Source organism: Microcaecilia unicolor, chromosome 4 (genome assembly GCF_901765095.1).
Source record: "Microcaecilia unicolor chromosome 4, aMicUni1.1, whole genome shotgun sequence".
NCBI classification, from domain to species: domain Eukaryota; kingdom Metazoa; phylum Chordata; class Amphibia; order Gymnophiona; family Siphonopidae; genus Microcaecilia; species Microcaecilia unicolor.
Window position 1 is genome coordinate 147,736,850 of NC_044034.1, and position 25,479 is coordinate 147,762,328.

Genomic DNA, 25,479 nt, shown 5'->3' on the forward strand with positions numbered 1-25,479 from the left:
GGCGGAACCACTCCCAAACACCTCAACAGAAATCATCTTGCAGTTTTTGGCTTCCGTGGAGGTTACATTGAATACCATCTGGAAGGCGCTTCGGGACCTAACGGCGGTAGTAAATAACTTTGTTTCAGATATGATCTTATTGGAGAGTTGCATGGACAATTTGTCTGAACCCTTTGAGAGTGAAAAATTGATATGATAGATGAAGTTCTGCACAAGCAAGAAGTGGTTATGATTTTGAAAATGATAATGGACCAGAAACTTTGAATAATTAGGTGGATGTTACTGTAGAAGATTAATGTTGAGATTATTGTTTTTCCCAGAGTTCCAGGTATGATTCCTAAAGTTTTCCTCAGAAATATTTCCTTAATTATTACTTCGAAAGGAGTGAAGCCTGTGAAAACTGGGATTGCTTTAATCAGTGGGATTTGAATTAGAGACATCAGTATATGTATCGTTAAATATTTTCTGGTTTTTAAAAGAGAGAGAATGTAATCAGATGTATTATTTCCAACTAAAACCTGGACAATAAGTATGTTCTTAATGAAATGAATTGACTATACGCCGTATTTGGTGTTGAGGAAGCCAACCAGATGATCAAGGTGGAATAATGAATTAGATGAGTAATATCTGGGGATAATCAGGTTAATACCATGTTTTCTTTTTTTCTGTTTACTGTTTAATTGATCTCCTTGTCTTATTTCACTCTCCCTATTTTTTTTTTCACTTTGTGGTCTAAGAAAGAGAAAGATTGTATATAATCCATATATCTAGTTGGGATTGTTTTCTTCTTATATTGTATTAATGTGCAATCATCTCTGTATTACTGTTTGCGAGTGACCCTTGTAAAATGAAAAAGTATAAATAAATGATTTAATAAAAATTAATGAGCTCATCCACCTCTTATCCCTCTCTCACTTCATCCCTGAAAATGCTAGGCTCCCCTCAACTCAGTTCATCTCTGATTCTCCCTATCCCACAAGCTCCTTGCCCTGCTGTCAAACACATCTCTGTGTTCTGGGATTGCTTCAGCCTCCCCACCTTCCTCTCAGCACAAATGCCTCCACAGGGCAACATACTTTCCAAAGAGTCAAACAGAATTCCTTCATCTCTCCACCAATTCCTTTGCTTTGCTTTGTTTTATTTTCACCTAGCAGCTCATGAAGTGCCAAAATGATCTAATCCTTGAAAAAATTGGTGCAAAGTTGAAATTTTACAATTGATAATATAACATATCCTCTTGTATCCTCAATGAAAATCTTAGGGGGTACAACTGATTAGTTTTTATCCTTAGAAAGTCAAGCCTCAAATGTTGTCTCTAGTTCTCTCCATATGCTTTGGAGATTGCGATAATTTTTCATAAGACTAGTCTTCCGTATCTTAACCAAATCTGTTGTTCTAACAAAAATCGACTATTGTAATTCCATCTATGCTGAAATTAAATATGGCCTTCTTTAAAAACTACAAACTGTTTCAAAACACGGCTGCCCATCTAATTTGTAAATCACTGCGCTTTGCTAAAGCTACCCCACTCTTTCATAATCTACACTGGTTACCTATAAAGAGCAGAATTTAATTCAAGCTATGTGTATTGGTCGATCAAATTTTATTTGGTATGTCACCGTCCTATATAAGTGAACTCATTGATTTACCTCCACACAATGCTTCCGTGTCATCCAGAGAATATCTCATTTTACATTTCCCCAGTTGCAGAAATGTATCTTACAAAACAATCCACAATGCTAACTTTTCTTATCAATGCACCAAAATCGGGAATTCTCTTCCTAAACAAATTAGATATACTAGTGATTATGGGTTAGTTTGTAGTTTATTGGAAACTTACTTTTTTAGCTCAGTCTTCAACAATGTTAGAACTCAGTGCTGAATATCATTTAGTTCCTTATATTTCACTTCTTCCTGACGCCCCACTGAATTTGCCCCATCACTTCCTGTATATTATTTTTATGATGTATTCTTTAAAAGGTAACTCTAATGTATTTCTTTTCTTTTATGTTTATATTATAAGCTACATTGAATCTGAGTTTCACTTTGGCTAATGTGGGATAGAAATGGCATATATAAATAAATACATCTCTTGAGAGAACAAACGCAAAGACAGCCATTGTTCTGAATCACTGCTTCAAAACCAATTTCTGCTTCTAATGAAAATGTAAATTGTAGAGACTTGCACGAATGGAGAGACCCACTCCAAATTTTAACAAGCACTGAAAAAATTGATTTTGCATTGAATTGTGAGTACAATTAAATCACTTTTCCATGCCCTATGCCTATAAGGTTACATGTCCTATTTCTAAATTATTTCCCAGCTCAGAGCATCTGCAACTTGACCTCTGATGGGTCTGGTTTTCAATATGCCACCAGCCTGGTTCTTAGGCCAAACTTGTACAGATTTAATTGGCGACTACTCATTGAGAAGGGTTTGATAAACAGATATAGCTAAAGATCTTGAAGACCAGGTTTGGAAACAGCCAGTCTTCCTCAACTTAGAAAGACTAAAGACACCTCTCATATTAGCAAAGTGTGAATAATATAGAATTTTTGTTAATCTGTAGGAAAACTTTAAAAAAATATATTGCGACCTCAAATCAGTTATATGCATGGAAATGGCCTGCTTTTCAATACCAGCCTCTTGAGAATGCTCAAATCACCACATTCAGAACACATTTAATACTCTTATTTGTCAGACCATGAGTGACCTTAATCCTATGTCTGAAGCCAATCTGTCCAGTTTATGGACGGACAGATGGAAGGACTGAATCACTCCCTAAAAGCTTTTGCACCACTAATTGAAAAGCACTGCCACTCATAATGAGAGAGGCCTATTTGACAATAAAGCTTCCCCCAAACCAATTTAAACCAAACATCTATACATTATTACTTTCCAGAAATGAAAAGATTGCTCCTAAACATTAGAAATTAAATCTCTGCCTCTTACCTTTGCAGACTCGGCAGCACTGGTTTTCCGGGAGAACGTGATCATTCTCTGTGCAGTTCAAAGTTAGACAAGCTTCAGTTACTTTTACTAAAACGCCATTCTGCAAAGAAGTAATTTAAAAAAGAATATACTGCTGAAAATGTCAATGCAAGCTAAGGGTGACAGGTTTAGCCATCCCAGAGCTCAGGAACTGTTTAATCATTAACGTACAAGACTGACAGCCAGCAAGCTACATTCATCTTTTCTACAATAATTTCAAGTTTCTTCTTATTCATTTGTATTCTTTTCAAATCGCTGCAGTTAAACTAGTTTTCTTTTACAGTTTTCTAAGCTGTACAGTTCTCAAAACCTTAAGAAAGTTAACTTGTCCATTCCAAGGGTTTCCTTAACATGTTTACGATGCTGCAGGTCTTTGATTTCATGAACAATCTCCCCAATAAACAAGTTGTTTATATCCCGGGTGTCCTAGATGTGAAGTGTGATCAGCAGCAAACAAAATAAATCAACTGACACTATTTTAAAAATCCAGTTTAACTATGCTGTTTAAACAGAAACACAAAATATGGCGACAAATATCGATCAAAAGGGCCGTGCTCCTTTCCTGCAGCAATAAACACAAGCCCTAAGTAAACTGTTTTTACCCTCACTTTCTTACAGCTAAGAAACTCTGGAGCAATACTGAGTCTGTAGTACTCAGCATTTTTTAAACGTTGGCTACCAAGGGCTTTTCTATTCTAGATATTTTAGCACTGGGTCATACCCAAATACCAGTATTTAATATTTATTTATTTGCTGAATTTGTATCCCACATTTTCCCACCTATTTGCAGGCTCAATGTGGCTTACATTATGCCGAAATGGCGGTAACCATTTCTGGAATGAGAAGTGCATATTATTAATTATTACAATTAAACTACAGAAATATGAAGTACATTAGAAGTAAATGGATATACAGTACATTTCAGGAGTTAGAAATCAAGGGTAATGAATAACATTCAGTAACGAAAATGAAATAGCAATTAAAGTAATCGAATAGAAGAGTTCACTGTTAACTTGTTCTGGTTGAGTTTTGACATTTATACCCCACGTTTTCCCATACAACTTCAAGTTCAATGCGGCTATCCAGGTATTTGTTAGCCGTTGATACATATCCGGGGACTGGCGAAATTCAGACCGTAGCTGGATAAAGTTAGGCCAGTCCATACCGCCTCCATTGCACCTTGGTCCATAAGAGCTTTTCAGACCCCATAATAGTCCAACGTTTGGATCCTGACACTTTCTAAGGGGCCCTTTTGCTTACTGCAATGTTAAATGGGGTACCACGGGGCACGCTGAGGTGTCCTGCAGTAATTTTTCTACGTGTGCATGCAAACTACATGCTAAAAAAATTGGTTTTTAGCACTGAGGGCAGAGAGTAGGGGTGTTCTGTGCTAATCAGTTAGCGTAGCTACATTGCCGTGCACTAAATGATTAGTGTGGTTAGCATGTGAGCTCTTACCACCAACAAAATAGGTTAAAGGCTCACATGCTAATAGCCATGTGCTAATGGGAAAATTAGTGCATAGCCATTAATGCTGGAGCTAGGAAAATCAGCTATTTTACCCACACGGTAAAAATGGCACTAGCGTGTGGGAATGACCCGCATATGTACACGATAAGGCCACTTTTACTGCATCTTAGTCAAAGGGCTCCTAAATGTGGTCTCATTCTTGGAGTCAACACTCTCTAAACAACTGTTAGGAATCTACATTGTTTCATGGTCTTGAAATCTAAGGGACATAGTTGAGAAAAGCTTCTCTGATGTTACACTGTGCATTCAGGACACAATCTCTATGACTTGTCTGCCATAGATATTTCATATAAGCCACTTACTCTGCATTCCCTGCAGCTTTTAGTCAGAATACGATGACCTTCTGCCAGAACCTTTCCTCCATAGATGCACTTAGCTGTAATATAATCAAAAAACATTATGTGCAATAGCCTGAACCCACATAACCAACATTTGCAGTAAATTCTTCATGTGTTTTGCCTTTTGAGGGTAATTCTTTAAAAGGCCGCCTAGGACTAGAGGCCAAACAGGTACTTTTTCAAGCCTATTTTACGAAGAAAAGGAGGTGCCTGATTTCTTTATAGTATTATTTATTTATTTATTTATAGGGATTTATTAACTGCCTTTATCAATTGATTCACCCAAGGTGGTGTACAGCGGGTACAGTATAACATAAAACTTACAATTTTGTTAACAGCATAACAATAGTAAAATGGCCAAGTATAAACATAAATATAATAAAAGAGGATGAGATTTGATATACCACCTTTCTGTTGTTACAATCAAAGCTCTTTACATACTATATACAGGTACTTATTTTGTACCTGGGGCAATGGAGGGTCTTATAAGTGATTTGCCCAGAGTCACAAGGGGCTGCACTGGGAATCGAATCCAGTTCCTCAGGATCAACGTCCGCTGCACTAACCACTAGGCTACTCCTACACCAACACCCCCACTGTTTAGAAAGCCACACTAGCGACTGGCAGTGTGGTAATTCCGACACAGCACATTCACTTTAATGCACAGGAGGTGAGCCTTTTCCAAATGAAAGGAAACTCTGGAATGAGAGGGCATAGAATGAAGTCAAGAGGAAACAGGCTTAGGCGGAATCTAGAAAATACTATTTCACGGAAAGGATGGTGGATGAGTGGGATGGCCTCCCGGTGGAGGTCACGGAGATGAGGACTGTGTTGGAGTTTAAGAAAGTGTGGGGTAGGCATGTGGGATACCTTAGGAAAAGGAGAAGCTAGTGGTTACTGAGGAAGGGCAGACTGGATGGGCCATTTGGCCCTTATCTGCTGTCATGATTCAATGTTTCCATGTTTATTAAAAGGGTTAACCACAGCTTAGTAAAAGGGTTTCTTAATGCACATACAGGCTCTTTTATAAAAACACACCAAACACTGGCCTGCAGCAGTGTGGGTGCGTGTTTTTGGCACATGCTAGACCCTTATTGTACCGCATCTGGAAAAAAGGGATCATTTTAACAGGTCATAAAATGGACGTGCGGCAAAATGAAAACCAGGGCGTGTTCATTTTTGGCCTGAGACCTTAACGCCACCCACTGACTTAGAGGTAAGGTCTCATGCGCTACCCAGGTGGAAAGCATGCAGCACACACCAACTGCCGTTTACCACCGGGTAGGCGCCCTGTGGTAGAAAATAGAAAATATTTTCTACCGTGTGTTTTTTGCGCATGCCAAATTCAGAATTACCATCCGTGGCACGCAGTAGCCAGGTGGTAATGCCGATTTGGCACGCAGTAGACATATGTAGGCCCTTAAGCGCCTTTGTAAAAGGCCCATAATTTCTCTAGCTGCATACGTCTATCCGCACATCGACAAGACATTCTTGAGGATGTGAATAGGGCAGGGAATATACTTAAGCATGTATGTTTGGATTTCCAAAAGGGCACACATACATTTACATGGGAAATGAACTCACATAAACAGCATTTGCAAATCTGTGTATGCACTTTTCCCGAGCCAATTTCCAAAAGGAAAAGTGTTACCACTGAAAATTGATGTCATGTCTAATAGCAAATACTACCTGTGGACTTTTCCTATAGAAGCTCTTTTGAAAGCTGGCCCCTTAATGACTTAGGGTTCCTTTTACAAAGTGGCACTACGAATTTTCGACGGGCTGAATGCAAAGAAGCCCATTCAATTTCCATGGTTTTTTTCACATTCAACGGATGCTAATCTGTAGTGATGCTTTGTAAAAGGCGCCCTTAGACCTGAGGTGAGCTGTGCTTTGTAGGCGCAGGCCAAGATCAGGAACATGGAAGGTGAAGAAGCAGACACGGTGAAGGATGAACTTACAAGTCTTTATTGTAGAGAGCAGGTAAAAGAATGCCCGACACGGCTGTGTTTCACCCAATGGGGCTGCGTCAGGGGTGATATAAACAGTGGGGTACTGAGGGTGGGGCGGTGGGGGCTGTCCGCCCCAGGTGCACGCTGCAGGAGGGGTGCAGGAAGCAGCAGCATGGCTGTCGGCTCCGCCTGTTCCCTGCTCCCTCTGCTGTTACTTCCTGTTCCGGGGCAGAAGGAGCAGGAAACCGACAGCCGCGCAGCTGCTCCCAGCACCCCAGCAGGTAAGAAGAATGCACCGGTGGGGGCTTGAAGGTAATGCAACAGGGGGGGAAGATGATGTGCCAGGGGGGACGCTGCACCCAGGGGGGATGCTGCACCCGAGGGGAGGGATGTCATGCTGCACCCGGGGAGAACGGATGACGTGCTGCACCCGGGGAGGACGGATGACGCTGAATCCGGGGGAGGGGGATGCGCAACGGCGAACTGCCCCAGGTGGCAGCCAACCAAGGAACCCCACTGGATATAAAACCTCAATGAGTTATCCACTCACTTTCCCCAAGGTAGGAGAACTAGGGTGTGGTTTAACCACCTACCAGGTAATATAGAGCATAAAATAAACTGAACGTCTCTGCTCATTCACCACACTCTAGTTCTCCTACCATGGGGAAAGTGAGCGGATAACTTGTAAGTTTATCCTTCACTGTGTCTGCTTCCTCATCTTCCATTTTCTGGGACTAATGGACTGCTTGCCCATCTGTTTTTTAAGACCAGGACCAGGAACAGAAATCTCATTAGCATTTTTTCCTGTTGCTGAAGCATTACAATGCCTGTCTTCAATCAAGCTACTTAAAAAAAAATGAAAAACAAAAGTGCTTTACATCGTCTGACAAGTTAATGGCATGTCTGAGACTTTAACCTGTAAATACAGATTGCTTGCTAAAATCTGATGCGGGTATGGAGACATACCCCTTTATTTAAAGTCCCAAAAATCTGCATATACAAATAAAAAATGTGACAACTGCCTTCTACCCCAATCATGAATAACAAAGGAATTATAAGCTTGCTAAATACTACCTGGTTGCATAAGAGTCATCATAGTACAATTACAGCTGAGAAGCAGTAGGCAATGAAAAAAAGGGGGATGAAATCTAGTTACTTCCCATTCAAATGTTTGGGGAAATCACAGCTATTCTCCCACTCACTGCAAAATGCTAAGGACAGTCTCAGCAGCTGCCAGGGTGCCCAAAAGTGACTGCTTTTAGCCCTAACAAGTCATTCAGGCAAGGATCTGGAATATGTAATGAACTCCAATCAACTGTAAAGCTCTTTCCCTTGACTGGCACACTGAAGGGCTGTCACAACAAGATGACAGGTTCGGTGCCAATCATGGACTGGATTGTGCAAACTTTCACCACAGAATCAGAGCTTTGAAAAATGCCCCAGACAATCTCCCCTAGTTCTGGCAAATAAAGTGTTCCTTTGGAAAGAGATGTTTGTTTATAAGGATTAAAATCTTGTTGCCATCAGGCGTAAGTTATTAGAGAGATATCTTCAAGGAATGAAAGCGAGAGATGGGGAAAAAACATTACTGAAATATATTTGTAATTTACTCATTTTGCTTACATCAGACTTAGATTTCAATTTTTTTTAATGTGTTAAAGTCTAGTAAACTGAGTGAAGCTGAGGCCCAGCATGTGCATTACACTTTTCCTCTTGTTAACATGGAGGGGCATAATCGAACGTCGCCGGCGAAATAGATCGTCGGCGATCTATATTGGCGGCGGCGCAACAGCTGGCCGGAACCGTATTTTTGAAAAAGATGGCCGGCCATCTTTTTTTTCAATAATACGGTTAGCCCAGCCAAATGCCAGAGTTCGCCGGGTTTGAGATGGCCAGTTTTGTTTTTCAGCAATAATGGAAAAAAATGCCAGCCACCTCAAACCCGGTGAAATCCAAGGCATTTGGTCATGGGAGGAGCCAGCATTTGTAGTGCACTGCTCCCCCTGACATGCCAGGACACCAACCGGGCACCCTAGGGGGCACTTCTAAACATGTTTAAAAAATACACAAATAGCTCCCAGGTGCATAGCTCCCTTACCTTGGGTGTTGAGTCCCTCAAATGCCCCCCAAACCCACTCCCCACAACTCTACACCATTACCATAGCCCTTATGGGTGAAGGGGGGCACCTACATGTGGGTAGAGTGGGTTTTGGGGGGGGTTTGGAGGGCTCAACACTTAGCACCAGAAGTGTAACAGGTAGGGGGGGGATGGACCTGGGTCTGCCTGTCTGAAGTGCACTGCACCCATTAAAAACTGCTCCAGGGACCTGCATACTGCTGTCAGGGAGCTGGGTATGACATTTGAGGCTGGCATACAGGCTGGTCATGAAAATAAAAGGACCAAGTAAACCCGGCGAAATACTGCTTAACGCCGCTTTTTTTTTTCCATTATCCGTGAAAGCCAACCATCTGGTAGTCACGCCCATGCCTGCCCATGTCCCGCCTTCGCTACGCCGCCGACACGCCCCCTTGAACTTTCACCAGCATGGTGACGGGAAAGCGGCGATGGTTTCAAAAAAGCTGCGTTCGATTATACCGATTTTGCCACTTTTGAGAGATTGCCGGCCATCTCCCGATTTATGTTGGCAGATCGCTGGCGATCACTTTCGAAAATAAGCCTGAAAGTAACATAGTAAATGACGGGAGATAAAGACCTGAACAGTACATCCAGTCTGCCCAACAAGATGGACTCATTTTACATGGCTCCCATTTTATCCTGTGTCCGGCCATATCACTACTTGGTAAATACGAGACAAGGCTGAACATTCATGAATTTGCTGATCTCATCCTTTAAACTACAGGCAAAACTCTTCCCTGAACAGTTCTTAGTATATGAGCACAGGAATAGAGATGTTATATATACACTTACGTCTGCACATTTTGCAACACTGGCCTTGTACGTGCACTGCCAAAGTGTCTGCTGGACAGTTCAGAGGTGGACAGGCCACTCTTCTACATTCTACTGCTCCATACTAAGATGAATGACATGAGAAAAACAGAAGGAAATAAGTTAACACTGTATTAACATGTTACAATGAAGCTTAAAAAATGCAAACAGAAACTTAAGCAAAACTGCATAGATTAGAAAAAAAATGATGCCAATGAAGACCTACTCAATAAGACACCCCACTCATAAGAAAAGAAATTAGTGTGAACACCCACATTTAAGGTACATTTACATGGGCATTACAAGCTGCATTATTTGCATTTATCAGCGTTACTGCATGGCCATTTAGGGCAGAATCCTAGAAGGAATGCCCAGGGTTAGGTGCCAGGAAGATTCGTGCTAAAGTAGCATTCTGCAAAGAGCTCTGTGTGGAATGCCCGTTATAAAATACTAAACCTAACTCTGAGTGCGGCAGTTACACCTCCTAAAACCTGGTGTGGATCCTGGCAGTTGGATGCTTAAATGACCCCATTCTATAACATTGGGATTCAAGAAACTTCTTACCAATTAGAAAAGCAGCTAAAGATTTAGGGTGTCAACTTCGACAAGCATTTAACACTTGACTCTCAAATCAATGCACTGATAATGAAAGCTTTTAATACTTTGCGGAAATTAAGAAGGATCAGATCCTTTTTTAATCAGTCAGCTTATAGTTTACTGGTACAATCTTTACTTTTGTCCTGTCTAGACTACTGCAATGTCTGTAAATGGGACTAAATGAGGGTCTTCTTAGATGACTTCAAACACTACAGAACACTGCAGCACATCTGATTTATCGATCTTCTAAATACTTGTCCGCTTTTCCACTCCTGAAAAAGCTTCACTGACTTCCAGCAAGATCTCGTGTATTGTTTAAGCTCTGTTCTATGACTTTTTATAATAATTTATGGTTATGCTCCCTTATATCTAGGGAACATAATTCATCTCTCAGTCAGAAATTCAGCACTAGGATGCAGATTACCTTTGTTACTACAATGCCCCAGTCCAAGGGGTGTGAATTACAAAACTCTGTTTAATGGAACGCTCTTTTATCAATCATCATACTGGTGGAATTCTTTGCCACTGAATATTCAACAAATTTCTCAATAGTCAGCATTTAAGAAAGCTACTAAAACCTATTTTTATGATTGTTAGTGTTGGATATTTTAAATTGATGTACATCCAGGAATTTGTCCTGCATCTTCTGACTATGTACACTGCATAGAACTCTCAGGGAACATTGAGGTATAGAAGAGCAAAATATAACGTAATGTAATTACACCTAATTTCTGGGAACACCCAGACCCATCTATGCCCCTCCTGTGGTCAGATCCCCTTTTTATTGCACACTATACAATTTAGACATACATTTTTATAGAATAGGGTGCAGGGTGGATCTGCGTGCAAACCCAAATGGAAAAGGCCCTGACTCCAGCATTAATTACTGCCCCTCCCCCCAGATGGCAGACCCCCCCCCCCCCCCCACCTACAGCAATTCCCTCCAAATCCGCCAACTTTTGGCCCCTTGCAGCAATCACTCCATTGTGGTCCCCCCTCAGCAAAGTCCCCCATATGTGGGCAACTGCCTAATACATGGTAGCCTCCTCCCAGGAATACACAAGGAGTGGGAGTTAGACCTCCTTCCAGGCTCGTGCCACCCCCCATTTCCCTGAGACTGAAACCTTATAAATGGAACCCTCCTGGCAGCCCCCTGACCCGCATCCTTAACCCATTTCCTAAGCTTATTGAGAGTCCCTGGGGTCTAATGGACAGGAGCAATTCCCACTTACTCCCATTTGGACAATCAAGCTATCCAAAATGCCTGTTGAAACCTTTAGCCATAATACTGTAATATTTACACTAGAGGTCAGGCTTCCACATACAGGGCAAATAGAGGTCTGCCGTCTGGGATTGGAGTTTCTCACGGGAGGGGCGGAGGGATGCCTTTGGAAACAGATGGGATTAGATGTTGGAGAGGTGATCATGAGGGCAAACATTGGGAGGGGTGCTTGGGGGAGTACAAACATCAAGATTTATAGCTGCCCCTTACAGCAGGCACTTAAACATGCATCTATCCCAGCATCTATCTTTCTCAATACAGGTGTAGACTTCCTATCTGTATTGTAGGCCTATCCAGACCACTCCCTCTCTCCACACTACCCACACCCTCTTGATAGCTGTATATACTTAGCTACCCCACTTGTGGATGGCTCCTGCTCTGAAATAGCACAAATATCTGGGCCTTTCCAAACATTTACATGTTGCCATTTATATAGGGGGGGGGGGGGGTTCTAAAATAAGAGCCTTCATCAAACCAAAACTGCCAACTGTTATACTTCTTCTTGTTTTTACTACTCCCTATCAATGGATGACTTAGGGATGCAATTTGATGGAGTTCAAGCAAGAATCAGAAGAGCAGCCTAATGGTTAAAGCATCAAGCTACAAACCAGAGAAACTAGGGTTCAAATTACTCTGCTGCTCCTTGTGGTCTTGGGCAACTCAGTTAACTCTTTATTAGCTTAACTACAAACAAAGACTATGAGCCCTCCAGGGACAAGAACATACCTAACTTTGGGGTAGATGCATCAAGCAAACGTAAAAAAATCAGAAACGTAAAAACCTTTACCGAATCTCAAATAACGAAGCATGCTCCAAAAACACAGCCCCAAAAAGTTTGGTGCGGTATTGCAAACCCTGATTCCCGAAAGTTTCGCTAATGTGCCGTAGCAGCGTACGGAACGCATGTGCACTGGTCCATTCGGAAAGCGTGTGTTGTAGGCGTGGCTATCGCACGCCTGTGATGTCATAGGCGTGCGTCGACAGTGTAAAAGAATCAATTCGCCGCACTGTTTTTTTTTAATCACAGGTTCCTGCTGAGTACTAGCGGAGCTGATTTCATGCAGCTTTTCCTGAGATTGAGATTTTCAAAGTTTGGCTTTCTCCCTCTGGCTACCATTACTTCTCCAACTCGTACCAATGTTAATATACTGCGTATGTCTGCAGTGCACGCGCTGTATTAACGTGGTTACGACACGTTTTCTATAAGCTTTATTAAAAGCAAAACAGGCTAAGATACAGGTACAACGTGTTTTTGTCCAATCACAGCGCGTCTCGCGTATCTTCTTCGCTGCAATTGGTTCTTTTTTGAGTTTCACATTACAGTTTTTAGCCGGAGAGCCCTAACGACAGGTACAGACCTGTTGTTAGATTTCTCGGCGTTTTCCTTCGTTAAACCAATCGGAAAAGGTTAGTGCATGTCATTTGAAAAGGGTTTCTACACTGATTGCTCATCTGCATTCCATTTTCGTTAGCTGCTACGGTCCTCGAAAAATGGGCTTTAGTACATGAAACGGTTGGCGATTTCTTCGAAAAATGGTCGTTAAAGGGTTGTTAAAGTTTTGTGCATCTGGGCCTATATACCCAAATGTAATTCGCCTTGAGCTACTACTGAAAAGATGTGAGCCAAATGCAAAGAAATTGTATTTATATCAGAATAACAGCCTGTGGAATATTCCCTAGGAATTCTACCCCCCCCCCCCCCCCCCCCCCCCCGCATATTCTCCTTGAATATTCAGCTGCCAAAACTCACCCGCTGCATTAGATTGAACAAGAGGCTGTTTCATCAAGCATATAAACAACAGAGATTTTAACAACAGGTTTTCTATTTGTCTGCACAAACATAGGTCCAATTCAGATATTTATCAAATAATGTTAGCCAAATAATAATTTACATATACATTTTCTGCTGATCTCATTTAGATTTTAAGCTGGTTAAAGGAATATACAAAATACACTGGAAACATATTTTGTTCATGCAGGGAGTTCAAGCTCAATAGACTGCAACAATACAGAGCACAAAGACATGTCTAGGAACAGATAGCAAAATTACTTTCCAAAATCAGTACTTCCCCAGGGATATAATTAGAACAAAGGCAGGAGAAGCGTCAGAGGGAAAGCTGATTTTATTTACTAAATATTCACATTAAAATCTGGCACATGTCCAGCTCTCCTTCACAACTGTGTGCATTGCTATGGGATGCATACTAAAAAGGTAATAATTCTCCAAGTTAACATTCCGTATTCAAGAGCCATCATTGCACTATAATTAGGTGCTCTATCCCTGAAACCTTTTGCAAGAATCTTACTTTGCATGTGCAGTTCCTGCAGTGATCATCCTCTACCCAGGAGTCCTGGCCTCGATAGATCACTCCATTCACTTGGCAGGTCTTCTCACAGTGACAGCTTTCCAATTGACTAAGCCTTGTCTCTGCATAATTTAGCTACAAATGAAAATCACTTGGTATAATTTCTGTAATTCATATACAGGGTTTAAAAAAAAGGTTTTAAAATGAGCAACTCAAATTTTCTTTTTTTTTTTTTGTTTTGCAATGTCAAATGAAACCACAGTTAATGGAAGACAGATATATTGATGACAGATCCTACGAGTTAATGAAGGAAAGTAAAACAGGGCTGTCTCTCGGGTACCCTGAGGGTATTTAGAAGTGAGGCTACCCCACATCAGCATTGGGTAGTAAAAAAAAAAAATGGGAGATCAGAATGGATTCCTAATTACAGGTGAAAGGCACAGTGTCATCAGTAATGTATAAGCTTAGGTGTCAGTATTCAGCAGAACTTATCCAGGTAGGAAACATTCCTAAATCTCACTCAGCTGGTGCATACCTGGATTTTTAGTGGTATCGCAAATCAGCACTATCCTGAGAGTGGCAGACTCTGGGCAGAGCTAGCATTCATCCAATTAGCAGCGGTAAAGCAGATAAGTGCCCAGATGAAGTTAAAACTGCAAGAGGGCTGTCCAACCCATATCTGGATTCCTGGCTGAATATCTAGATACAAAAATCCTGCAATATCCAGTGTTTAAAAAAAACACTGAACAAAGCGGGCTGAACATCAGAGGCTTAGGCTTTTGAACATGTTGAAATATTTTGCCAAGCTTGCATTTAAACAGCCTTTGTAATGAAACTTTATCTGGGCCTTCCTGCTAATCTCCTACACTTGAAGCTCTCTATTGGACAAGTTCCTGGAGGAAAAGTCCATAATCTGCTATTAAGATAGACCTGAGGGAAGCCACTACATATCCCTGGAATCTTGTTACTGTGGGATTCTTTATGGAATCTTGCTACTATTTGGGATTCTGTCAGTACTTGTGACCTGGATTGGCCACTGTTGGAAGCCGGAAACTGGGCACGGTGGACCATTGTTCTGACCCAGCATGGCTATTCTTATATTCTAATACCAGTGATTCCAAGAATTAAGTTCAAGCTATGTTCTCTACTTTATCATGATACAAACGAAGCATCTTGCAGTTATTTTCAAGACACTTCAAGACAGTTATCTTCAAGATCCTGTATGAGCTTTGTTGTACTCGCATTCTGCTTGCAAAATTTGACTGGTAAGCAGGAACTAGTGCAGTGCATTTTTCTGTTGCAAAGTCCCTCATGGAATTCAGTTTAATTGCTGAAGGAGCCTATTTAACTTTTAGGAAACAGCTCAAGGCATTCTTTTTCAATCACGTTTTTTGGATAACCTGTTTTATTATCTTTTTATTAATTTTTTATTAGCTTACTTGGTTTTATGTCCTGTTATATTTTTGTTTAATTTGTGTTTTTTGTTCTATTATGTGTTCTTACATAATCTGCTTAAAACTGACTTCTAATTAAGTGGAATATAATTTTTGGAAATAAATAGATACAGCAAAACCCAGTTGCACTCTCCTGCCAGTAAAAATTATCTGTGTTTCTAGGATCCTAGAATCTGTGAAGGAAGCAGTGGAAAGCACACTAACCTAGAATATATACGTACTAAACCTGATAACACTGCATATGGTTGAAAGAAAACATGTAGGGGAAAATTCATCAAGGTAAAGTAAAAGTTTGTCTTTTATCTAACCTGGATGTATCACCAGATTCAGCAACCTGCAGGAGCTCAGCAGGTTGGGGGGGGTACTGAGAGCAGGGCAAGGGTAGAGTTGGAGAGTGGAGGATTTAGGGCAAAATTTTGTACCCCTCACTTTGGGTTCAGGACCCCAAAAACTGAAGGTCTGGCTATGCGACTGCTTACAGTTAACCTTGAAGTAGTCACTGACCTTTAACCATTAACATGACAGACATTTCAGAGCACTTAATATACCTGAAGAGGTGCAACTATCTGCACTGTATGTTATCTGCTGTACAGTCAATATATGATAGCTATTTTTTCTCTGTTTTAACTGTATAGCAAAATGCCGTGAACACCCCAAACATTTAAGACAGAGGTTTTGTAAATACTGTGTGTTATTTTTAGCAATTAACATACAGTGACTGCAAAGCTTTAACACAGCTTAGTAACAAGGTCCTTAGAAATTAATTCACTGCTTCCTGAAAGCTCTGTCCCCACAATGACTGGCTGCAAGTCATTAGCTGCCGCTCTTGGAGAGCACATGATAGCAGTAGGACTTTCTGAAACATGAACATTCACTGCTACTGGCTGCATATTAATATTGACCTGGATGCCTGGAACTCATTACCAGAGGTTATGGTAATAGCAGTTAGCATATCTGGGATTAAAAAATGTTTGGACTAGTTTCTAGAGGAAAAATTCATAATCTGCTATTAAGATAGAAATGCTGTCCCTGGGATTGGTAGCATGGAATCTTGTTACTCTTTGGGATTCTGGAATCATGCTACTCTTGGGTTGTGACATTTACATTCATACTAGTATAAAAGGCCCGTTTCGGTAGGCAATGAAACGGGCGCTAGGAAGGTAATCCCCCCCCCCCCGCAGCGTCCTTCCTGTCTCCCCTGCCCCCCCTGCAGCCATCCATCTGGTCTCAGGACCCCCTCCCCACCAACCCTCCTCTGCCCCTGCAGCCACGCATGTGCAGCGGCCCTCCTCTCTCCCCTGCTCCCCCTGCAGCCACCCATGTCCAGCGACTCTCCTCTCCCCCTGCCCCCCCTGCTGCCACCCATGTCCAGCAACCCTCCTCTCCCCCTGCAGCTACCCATTTCCAGCGACCCTCCTCTCCCCTGCCCCCCTGCAGCCACCCATGTCCAACGACCCTCCTCTCCTTTTCCCTTGCCCCCCCTGTAGCCACCCATGTCCAGCGACCCACCTCTCTCCCCTGCCCCCCCTGCAGCCACCCATGTCCAGTGACCCTCCTCTCCCCCTGCCCCCCCGCAGCGTCCCTTCTGTCTCCCCTGCCCTCCCCTGCAGCCACCCATCTGGTCTCAGGACCCCCTCCCCACATCCCTCTTCCCTGCCCCCCCCTGCAGCCATCCATGTCCAGCGACCCTCCTCTTCCCCTGCAGCCACCCATGTCCAGCAACCCTCCCCTCCCCCTGCCCCCCTCCAGCCACCCATGTCCAGTGACCCTCCCCTCCCCCCTCAGTGCATCACCCAAGCCCCTACCCCCCCCCCCGGGCACATCAATCCCCTCGCCACCTGCAGCTGCCAATACTAACACTGTCCAGCCGCTGCTGTGTCTCCTGTTGAGCAGCAGCGGCCGGTACAAAAAGAAAAAAAGCCAAAAAAAGATTTTAAACCTGAAACACGGCTCCGTAGACAGACATCTGGCATTGGCTGTCATCTCTGCAGCCGCTCATCCTCTCCCCTCTGACGTCGCTGCGCTCCTCCGGGGTCTTCCTGCAGGGGCAGTGACGTGGAGGGGAGAGGAGGAGCAGCTGCAGTGACGACAGCCAATGCCAGATGGCTGTCTGCGGAGCCGCGTTTCAGGTTAAAAATCTTTTTTTGGCTTTTTTCTTTTTGTACCGGCCGCTGCTGCTCCACAGGAGAAGCAGCAGCGGCCGGACAGCGTTAGTATCGGCATCTGCGGGTGGCAAGGGAGTTGATGTGCCCGAGAGGGGGGTAGGGGCTTTGGTGATGCACCGGGGGAGGGTCTTGGGTGATGTGTCAAGGGGGGGTAGGGGCTTAGGTGCTGCGCCGGGGCGGAGGGGCTTGGGTGTTACGCCAAGGGGGGGCACTGACAGTTGATTGGTAGGCAGGGGGAGGAGTAGGGAAACACGCTCCGTGTGTTTCTCTACTCCTCCCCCGCCTGGCTCGCGGTTTTGCAGGGAGGGGCTTGGGTGTTGCGCCGAGGGGGGGCACTGACAGCTGTTTCCCAGGCAGGGGGAGGAGTAGGGAAACACGCTCCGCGTGTTTCCCTACTCCTCCCCTTGCCTGGGAATCAGCTGTCAGTGACATCACTGACGTCAGTACATTCTAAACTGCCTAGCAGACCACCTCCGAGGGAGCCACGGTACCAGGCACATTAGAACGCTGGAGGTGAGAATTATTATATAGGATTTCTCCTACATTTGAAGCACTCCGTTGGACAAGTTTCTGGAGGAAGTCTATAATCTGTTATTAAGGTAGACCTGGAGGAAGCCACTGCTTAGCCCTGGGATCAGTAGCATGGAATCTTATTACTGTGGGATTCTGTATGGAATGTTGCTACTCTTTGGGATTTTTCCAGGTACTTGTGACCTGGATTGGCCACGAAAACAGGATACTGGGCTAGATGGACCATTGGTCTGACCCTGTATGGCTATTCTTATGTTCTTATGCTTTTAAGAATGATCCTGAAAACATTTTGCCGTTAAGATTCAAAAGCACTTATGTGGTCGACAGTGGTGCTAACTGCATAAGTGCTTTTAAATGACCAAAGTTAACCATCCAAAAAGAGAGCAGGGCTTGGCACATTACAGGGGCAGTGCCACTTAGATGTATAATTTATACTTGTAAGTGGAAATACTTATCCACCAAACATCTAAATTCAGAATGTAGGTAAGAACATCAGGCTGCAATCTGATAATATAAGAGGGATTTAAACGCAGGATAATTCTGAAAGTGAAGCAAACTGATTATGATTGGAAGATTTGAATATCAAGGGTAATTTTATCATGGAATTATTACATCAAATGCATGTTCTAACACCCTATGCTAGTATATGTATATGAAAAGTAGACATGTGCAGAAAGACAGCACATACTTTGATGCAGACCATGCGAGCCTGTTCCCAGGGGCCGGGGTTGTGATGAACACACATTTTCTAAAGGATATGAATCCACACATTGAATGCATACACAAATTTACATCCTCATTGGAGCATGTTTAAATGTGTGCGAGAGCATTTCTGCAGTGCTGGGGCTGGTTCTGGTTCTGGTTCTGGGACCCTATGGGACTCATTTTCAAAAGAGAAAAACGTCTAAAAAGAGGTATAAATCTGCATTTTGGACAATTTTCTCACAAAAATGTCCAAATTGGTATTTTCAAAACCGATTTTCAGATGATATTCAAAGAAGTCCATCAGAACTGTGTTCAAATCACAAGAGGACATGTCAGGGGTGTGTTAAGGGCAGGATCTGAGCGTTCCTAACATTTGGACGCTTTTCTGCCATAATGGAACAAAACAAAAACATCCAGGGCTATAAGTTGGATATTTTGGTCTAGACCTGTTTTATTAACAAATAAGCCATTAAAAAAGTGACCTAAATGACCAGATGACCACTGCAGGAAAAAAGGAATGACACTCCCTTACTCCTTCAGTTGTAACTGACCCCCTCCCACCCCACAAAGATATAAATGAAATAGTACATACCAGCCTCTATGACAGCTACAGATGTTATGGCCAGTCCTATTAGAGCAGCAAGCAGGTTCCTGGAGTAGCCTAGTAGTCAGTGCAGTGCACTGTGGAGAAGCTGACCCAGGCCCATAATCCACTCTAACTATTACAGTTGTGGTGGAAAGTGTCAGTCCCCCCAAAACCTACTGTACCCATATATAGGTGACACCTGCAGCCATAAGAGCTATTATAGTGGTGTACATTTGGGTACAGTAGCTTTTCGTGGGTTTTGAAGGGTTTGCCATACAATATACGGGGGTAATGGTGAGATGTGTACCTAGGACTGTTTATGTAAATTCCACTGCAGTGCCCCTAGGGTGCCCCACTGCTCTGCTGGGATGCCTGTGCGACCAGTCTACTAGGAAATCTGGCTCCTCCTATGTACCAATGGCTTTGTTTTGTGCGTTTCTACTTGATTTTTAGACGTTTTCAGCAAAACATACAAAGTCAGATTTAGACATTATATCGAAAATGCCTCTCCACATTATAAAAGACATGTGAGAGAGGCATTTTCAAATGGACATCCAAGTCAGATGTCCAGCCCATAATGTGCAAAATAGACGTGCATCTCATTTGTATTTTTTAACAGCAAATACGTCAAGATTTCCTGTTAGAAAATACATGAGATGGATGTTTTTGTGTTGAGGACATCCACTATGAACAGCCATTTTACAATCTGGAACGTCCAACATATGAACTGCAAAAAAGTAGAGAAAAGGCCATCTGTTTGGCAGCATTCTTAGAAGAACGACCACAAAGACATCCCTGCAGAGCAGAGGGGCAGCCTAGTGGTAATGCAGTGGATTCTGAACCAAGGGACCAAGGATCAAATCCCATTTTAACTCTTTAAGGGGTCCTTTTACTAAGTCGCGTAAGCGTCTACACATGCCCAACGTGAGCCAAAATGGAGTTACCGCCCGGCTACCAAGTGGCTCTTGCGGTAATTTCATTTTTGGCACGTGTCCGAAACGTACGTCTGAAAAATGTTTTTTATTTTTGGGCGTGCGTAACGGACGCACACCAAGTGGCATTTGGCGCACATAGGCCATTACTGCCCGGTTACACGCGTGAGTCTTTATGCTAGGTCAATGGCTGGCGGTAAAGTCTCAGACCCAAAATGGACGCGCAACCATTTTCATTTTGTCGCACGTCCATTTTCGGCAAAAATTTCAAAAAGGCCTTTTTCACAGGCGCGCTGAAAGATGGATCGACATGCACCCAAAACCTGCGTCTACACTACCGCAAGCCAGTTTTCAGTGCACCTTTGTAAAAGGACCCCTTATTTTGTAATTGTGAACCCTCAGGAAAAGAAAAATACCTGCTGCACCTGAATGTACCACTTCAATAGCCTTCAGGTTTGCAGCTGGTTTACATATTTAAGAATAGTAGGTATTTTTCTGTTTCTGGAGGGCTCACAATTAAAAAAAAAAAAAAAAAAAAGTGGGATTTGAGCCTGAGTCCCTTCATTTACAGTCCACTGCATAAACCACTAGGCTAATCCTCAGACTGGCTACCTGTATTGTTAAGGATGCCCATAGTACCTGAAGCTGTCAAAGAGCCTCGTATCTCCTTTCAGCTTCACTTTCAGGAGACAGGGAGAGGACAGCAACCACTGGGGGGTTAAGGAGGTGTCATGCCTTAATCCCTCCATTGGTCAGAGCACCTTTTTGTACCCTGGACGTATCTGAAACAGGTCTAATTTAGGACATCCTTCTTTACATTTCTTCCCATTTGGTAATCACTGCTGGATGTCCTGATTTTGGGCCCTCTCTCGTCCCACCCAAGACATGCCCCCTTGCTTTTTGGACATATTGCAGTGTCAGGCGTCCTTTTTCTGCCTTTGCAAAATCAAGATTTGGATGTTTCAAGCATATAGATGTCCATTTCGGTATTTTGAGACATCCACGTGTTTCGAAAATAAACTCCAAAGGAAGCTATAATGCCATTATGAAATAGACTTAAAATAAATAGGCACCTTTTTTCCAGATTTGACACAGGTGCCTTTTTATAAAATTAATTGCCCCCCCCCCCATAGGACACATCACAATGCCACCTTGCCTCATGACCCCCTACTGTACATATCCTCAGAACTGTATTTCATGTCATTTGGTGAAAATGGCATTGAAACCCATTTTCTACTCTATTTATTTAAATATTGGGATTTATTAACCACTTTTATGAAGAGATTCACCCAAGGCGGTGTGAAACAGATATAGCTTGATATAAAGAACTTATAACAGCATAACGATAGTAGATTGTAAGCACAAAATACAATCTATGAAGTAAACTTGGAGCTAAGTGAATTAAATACTATTAATAACAAGATACAGTGCCAGAAATACACCTATTAAAACTGCTCAGTAGAACATTTATATAACGTAAATAGGATAATTGTTGGTAGAATACAAATGATGCATCATAATAGGCAACATGGAAGCATATTCATGTAACAGATATCTGAGGCCTACAATCTTTCTCTAATGCAGTGTTTTTTTAATCTATTCTTTGACATGGAACGTTAGAAGCCCAGAGAGACAATACGTTAGAGTATAGGGACTACGTGTCATTGATTGTCCGATACACAGTCTCATTGACAGCAGGAGAGATGAACTGAGATATGATACGAAAGAGTGAAAATGCCAGCAATGCTCATGGCTTATCTAATAGTTTGGTCAAAGCACTAAAGAGAAATGAAGAACACAAAGACACTGCCAGTGATGTTGCGGTACCTACTTTTGCAGTCATTTTGGCCAAGAGTTCCTGCAAATCCATGATTCCTTGCACCAGACTTAAGAAATCACTGCAGGTTGGGCATGCTCAATAAAAGAAGTATAACAGAAGAAATAAATAGGATGCCTGATAATAGTTGGAAAAAAAAACCCAGCATGATGGGTTCTTGCTTGAAATCATAACACAGATCAAGTTCTTCCAATTTAAGGTGGCATTTTATAACAGATTAAAAATCAATTACAGTACCACCCTCTTTTATCTCCCTTCACTTATGAATTGGGGAAGTACTTTCAAACTATCAGGCAGTGCATTTTAAACTGTGTCTGTAGCCAGTTTCAAATGCACTGTGAGGAAATTCAATGAGGGCTCTATTGTATATAAAAATAAACATTTATCATATAACTGGTTCAACAATTTATAAAAGCCTTAAATACATAAACCTGTAAGAAAATGTAAACACTTGTTCAGAATGTTTTCAATAAATATCATTACATGGATTTCCCACTTTAAGAACTGTTCTTGAATTGGATTCCAGTAGACTATCACTAGTCAGATGTGACTGGTGTCTACTACGTGGACGTGGCCTGTGACATGAAAGGCACTCTGACACTTACAGACATGTGAAACCAGACTCATACAGTCTAAAGTCTGTGTGCATGGTTATAGAATATACCCAAGTCTGTGCGTAATTTAGATGTTGGTATTTACACCAAGTTTTATTTGGTGTAACTGCTGTGATTAAATTTAGTAATGCGGATGGGTGCTCGGCATATTCTATAAACCGCACACAAATTTAGGCTTATTCTATAAAGTACACCTATATTTAGGTGCCCTTTATAGACTACTAGTAAAAAAGGCCCGTTTCTGGAACGAATGGAACGGGCGCTAGCAAGGTTTTCCTGGGAGTATGTATGTTTGAGAGAGAGAGCCAGAGTGAATGTGCAGGTGTGTGACAGAGTGAGACTGTCTGTATGAGAGTGTGTGACAGGGCCCCCTCCCCTGTTCCTAATGCCCCTCACCCTGTTCCCTCCCCTCCTTTTCTTCCTCCTTCCCACACTTTGGGTTCCTTAAGGCTTTCAAAAGTCTATGTACCCCCATGGCCCTAACGCCCAAGTATCCGGATACCCCACCGCTTTCCTCCTCACCCCTCCCCCAAGATGTAATACTTTCACGTCCTTCATTTTTTTAAAAAAGTGTCCTATCTACCCTGTGTACAAATGCCCGGCATTCAGATTGTGTTCCTCTCGTAAATTTTCATTTCTTTCATTCATTCAGAACTTGCCCCCCCCTCCCCCCCCCCCGAACACTTTTGGTTCCTTCAGTCTTTTAAAACTCTCCTATCAACCCTGCGTCCTAATGGCCAGCACTCAGATTGTTTTGCTTTGCCAAATTGTCTGTCACCTGCCTAGCAGACCACTTCCGGCAGGCATGGTCCCAGGCACATCCTGTTGGAGGTGAGAATTATTATATAGGATACTTAGGCTTATTTTGTTTCAGCACCAATTTTTTATGCCTCATATATAGATTTTAATCCTAACTGGGGGAAGAGCTGGTATAAAAAGTAGTTAAGACTTGCTAAACAAAACAATTAGCTCACCTGACAATATTCAGCCCAGAGTGGTCAGTGGTTATTCAGCCACTGACAGGTGTAGGCTAAGTTAAACCTGGGTATTCAATGCTGGGCATCATTGAATATGTGTGTCAACAGCCCAGATAACCTGAAAGTTATTCAGGCACCAGACAATATTCAGACATGTGACCAGGTAGCTTGGTGGATAAAATTAGTACACCTTTCTTCCTGTCCTAATTTTATCTGCATTCTTGACTGGTTGGTGGCCTGAATATCATCACTAGCCAGCTACGTGCCAGCTCTACCCAAGCTCTAAACCATGCAAAGGCTCTAACACCTGTTTTTATCATGGATTACTTCCTGCAGTATTCTCTAAACTGTAGTAACTGTGCCGCAGTTTTGTGAGTATCACAATAAGGAGGTTAACAGGCAGATATTACTAACACTGATAATGCACTTCTCTTCCCTTTCAATGATATTTAAAGAGGAATGATGCCCTAAGTTCAAAACCTTCCTATCCCACACCAAACCATGGCCCCCATTCCAGAACCACCTTCTGAAAAACAAGACCGTACAAGTCTCCCACTCTCAATAATCCAACCGCCTTGAATCCACCCCCACAGGATAAAATGCCCATCATAATTTCTTGTATGGGACAAAGCAGAGCCTGGGACCAGCTGGTGCTATTTTGTATAATAGTGTTGATGGGGCAGGAGTGACCAGAGCTGGCCCCTGCCTCTTTAGAAACCTGTGCACTCCTGCAAGTAGGAGGAGAGGATAGGGAAGGAGGAAGGTTTGAGGGTACTCGCAACCTTGGAGTCATCTTTGATTCCTCTCTCTCCTTCTCTGCGCATATTCAACAGATCGCCAAAACCTGTTGTTTCTTTATCTACAATATTAGCAAAATTCGCCCCTTCCTTTCTGAATACACTGCCAGAACCCTTATCCACACCCTTGTCACCTCTCACTTGGACTATTGCAATTTACTTCTCACTGGTCTTCCGCTCAGCCATCTCTCTCCTCTCCAATCTGTCCAAAATTCTGTGGCACGACTTATTTTCCGCCAGAATCATTATACCCACACTAGCCCACTCCTCAAGTCACTTCACTGGGTCCCTGTCCGCTTCCGCATTCAATTTAAACTTCTCGTACTGACCTTTAAATGCATCCACTCTGCAGCCTCCCATTACCTCTCCACTCTCATCTTTCCCTATATTCCTCCCTGTGAACTCCGCTCACTGGACAAATCTCTCTTGTCATCCCCCTTCTCCTCCATTGCTAACTCCAGGCTTCGCTCCTTTTCTCTCGCGGCACCTTATGCCTGGAATAGACTTCCTGGACCTATACATCTAGCTGCACCTCTACCTGTTTTCAAATCTATGCTGAAAACCCACCTTTTCACTGCTGCTTTTTAGCTCCCATTACTTCCCTCACCCGTAACTGTCTTGTCTGTCTGTATTATTTAGATTGTAAGCTCTTTTGAGCAGGGACTGTCTCTTTGTATCAGGTGTTCAGCTCTGCGTGCGTCTGGTAGCGCTATACAAATGCTAATAACAATAATAATACTTTTTCCTTTGGGGTTGAAGTTGCTCTGGGTAGGGCTTACACATTTACACTTTTTTGGGAGGATTCTAGGGAAGTAAGTTTCAGGGAGGCTTGCATTCTGAGAGGGAGTTTTGGAAGGCAGGTGCTTTAGTGCTGGTAAGGTTTGGAATCTGGGGTATTACGCCCCTTTAAATATTAGCAGGGAAAACCCAAGAGCAT

The 25,479-nt window shown here is 42.7% G+C and overlaps 1 protein-coding gene across 1 annotated transcript in view; it reads right to left on the reverse strand.

Annotated features, from left to right (window-relative positions):
- Positions 1-25,479, reverse strand: part of NELL1 (neural EGFL like 1) — a 633,167-nt gene that overhangs the window by 404,821 nt on the left and 202,867 nt on the right. The window contains exons 7-11 of the mRNA XM_030200710.1: positions 22,149-22,231; positions 13,945-14,079; positions 9,742-9,844; positions 4,825-4,898; positions 2,954-3,053 (exon numbers count right to left, since the gene is read on the reverse strand). Coding sequence (XP_030056570.1) covers positions 2,954-3,053; positions 4,825-4,898; positions 9,742-9,844; positions 13,945-14,079; positions 22,149-22,231 — 495 coding nt within the window. The remainder of the gene's footprint in view (positions 1-2,953; positions 3,054-4,824; positions 4,899-9,741; positions 9,845-13,944; positions 14,080-22,148; positions 22,232-25,479) is intronic.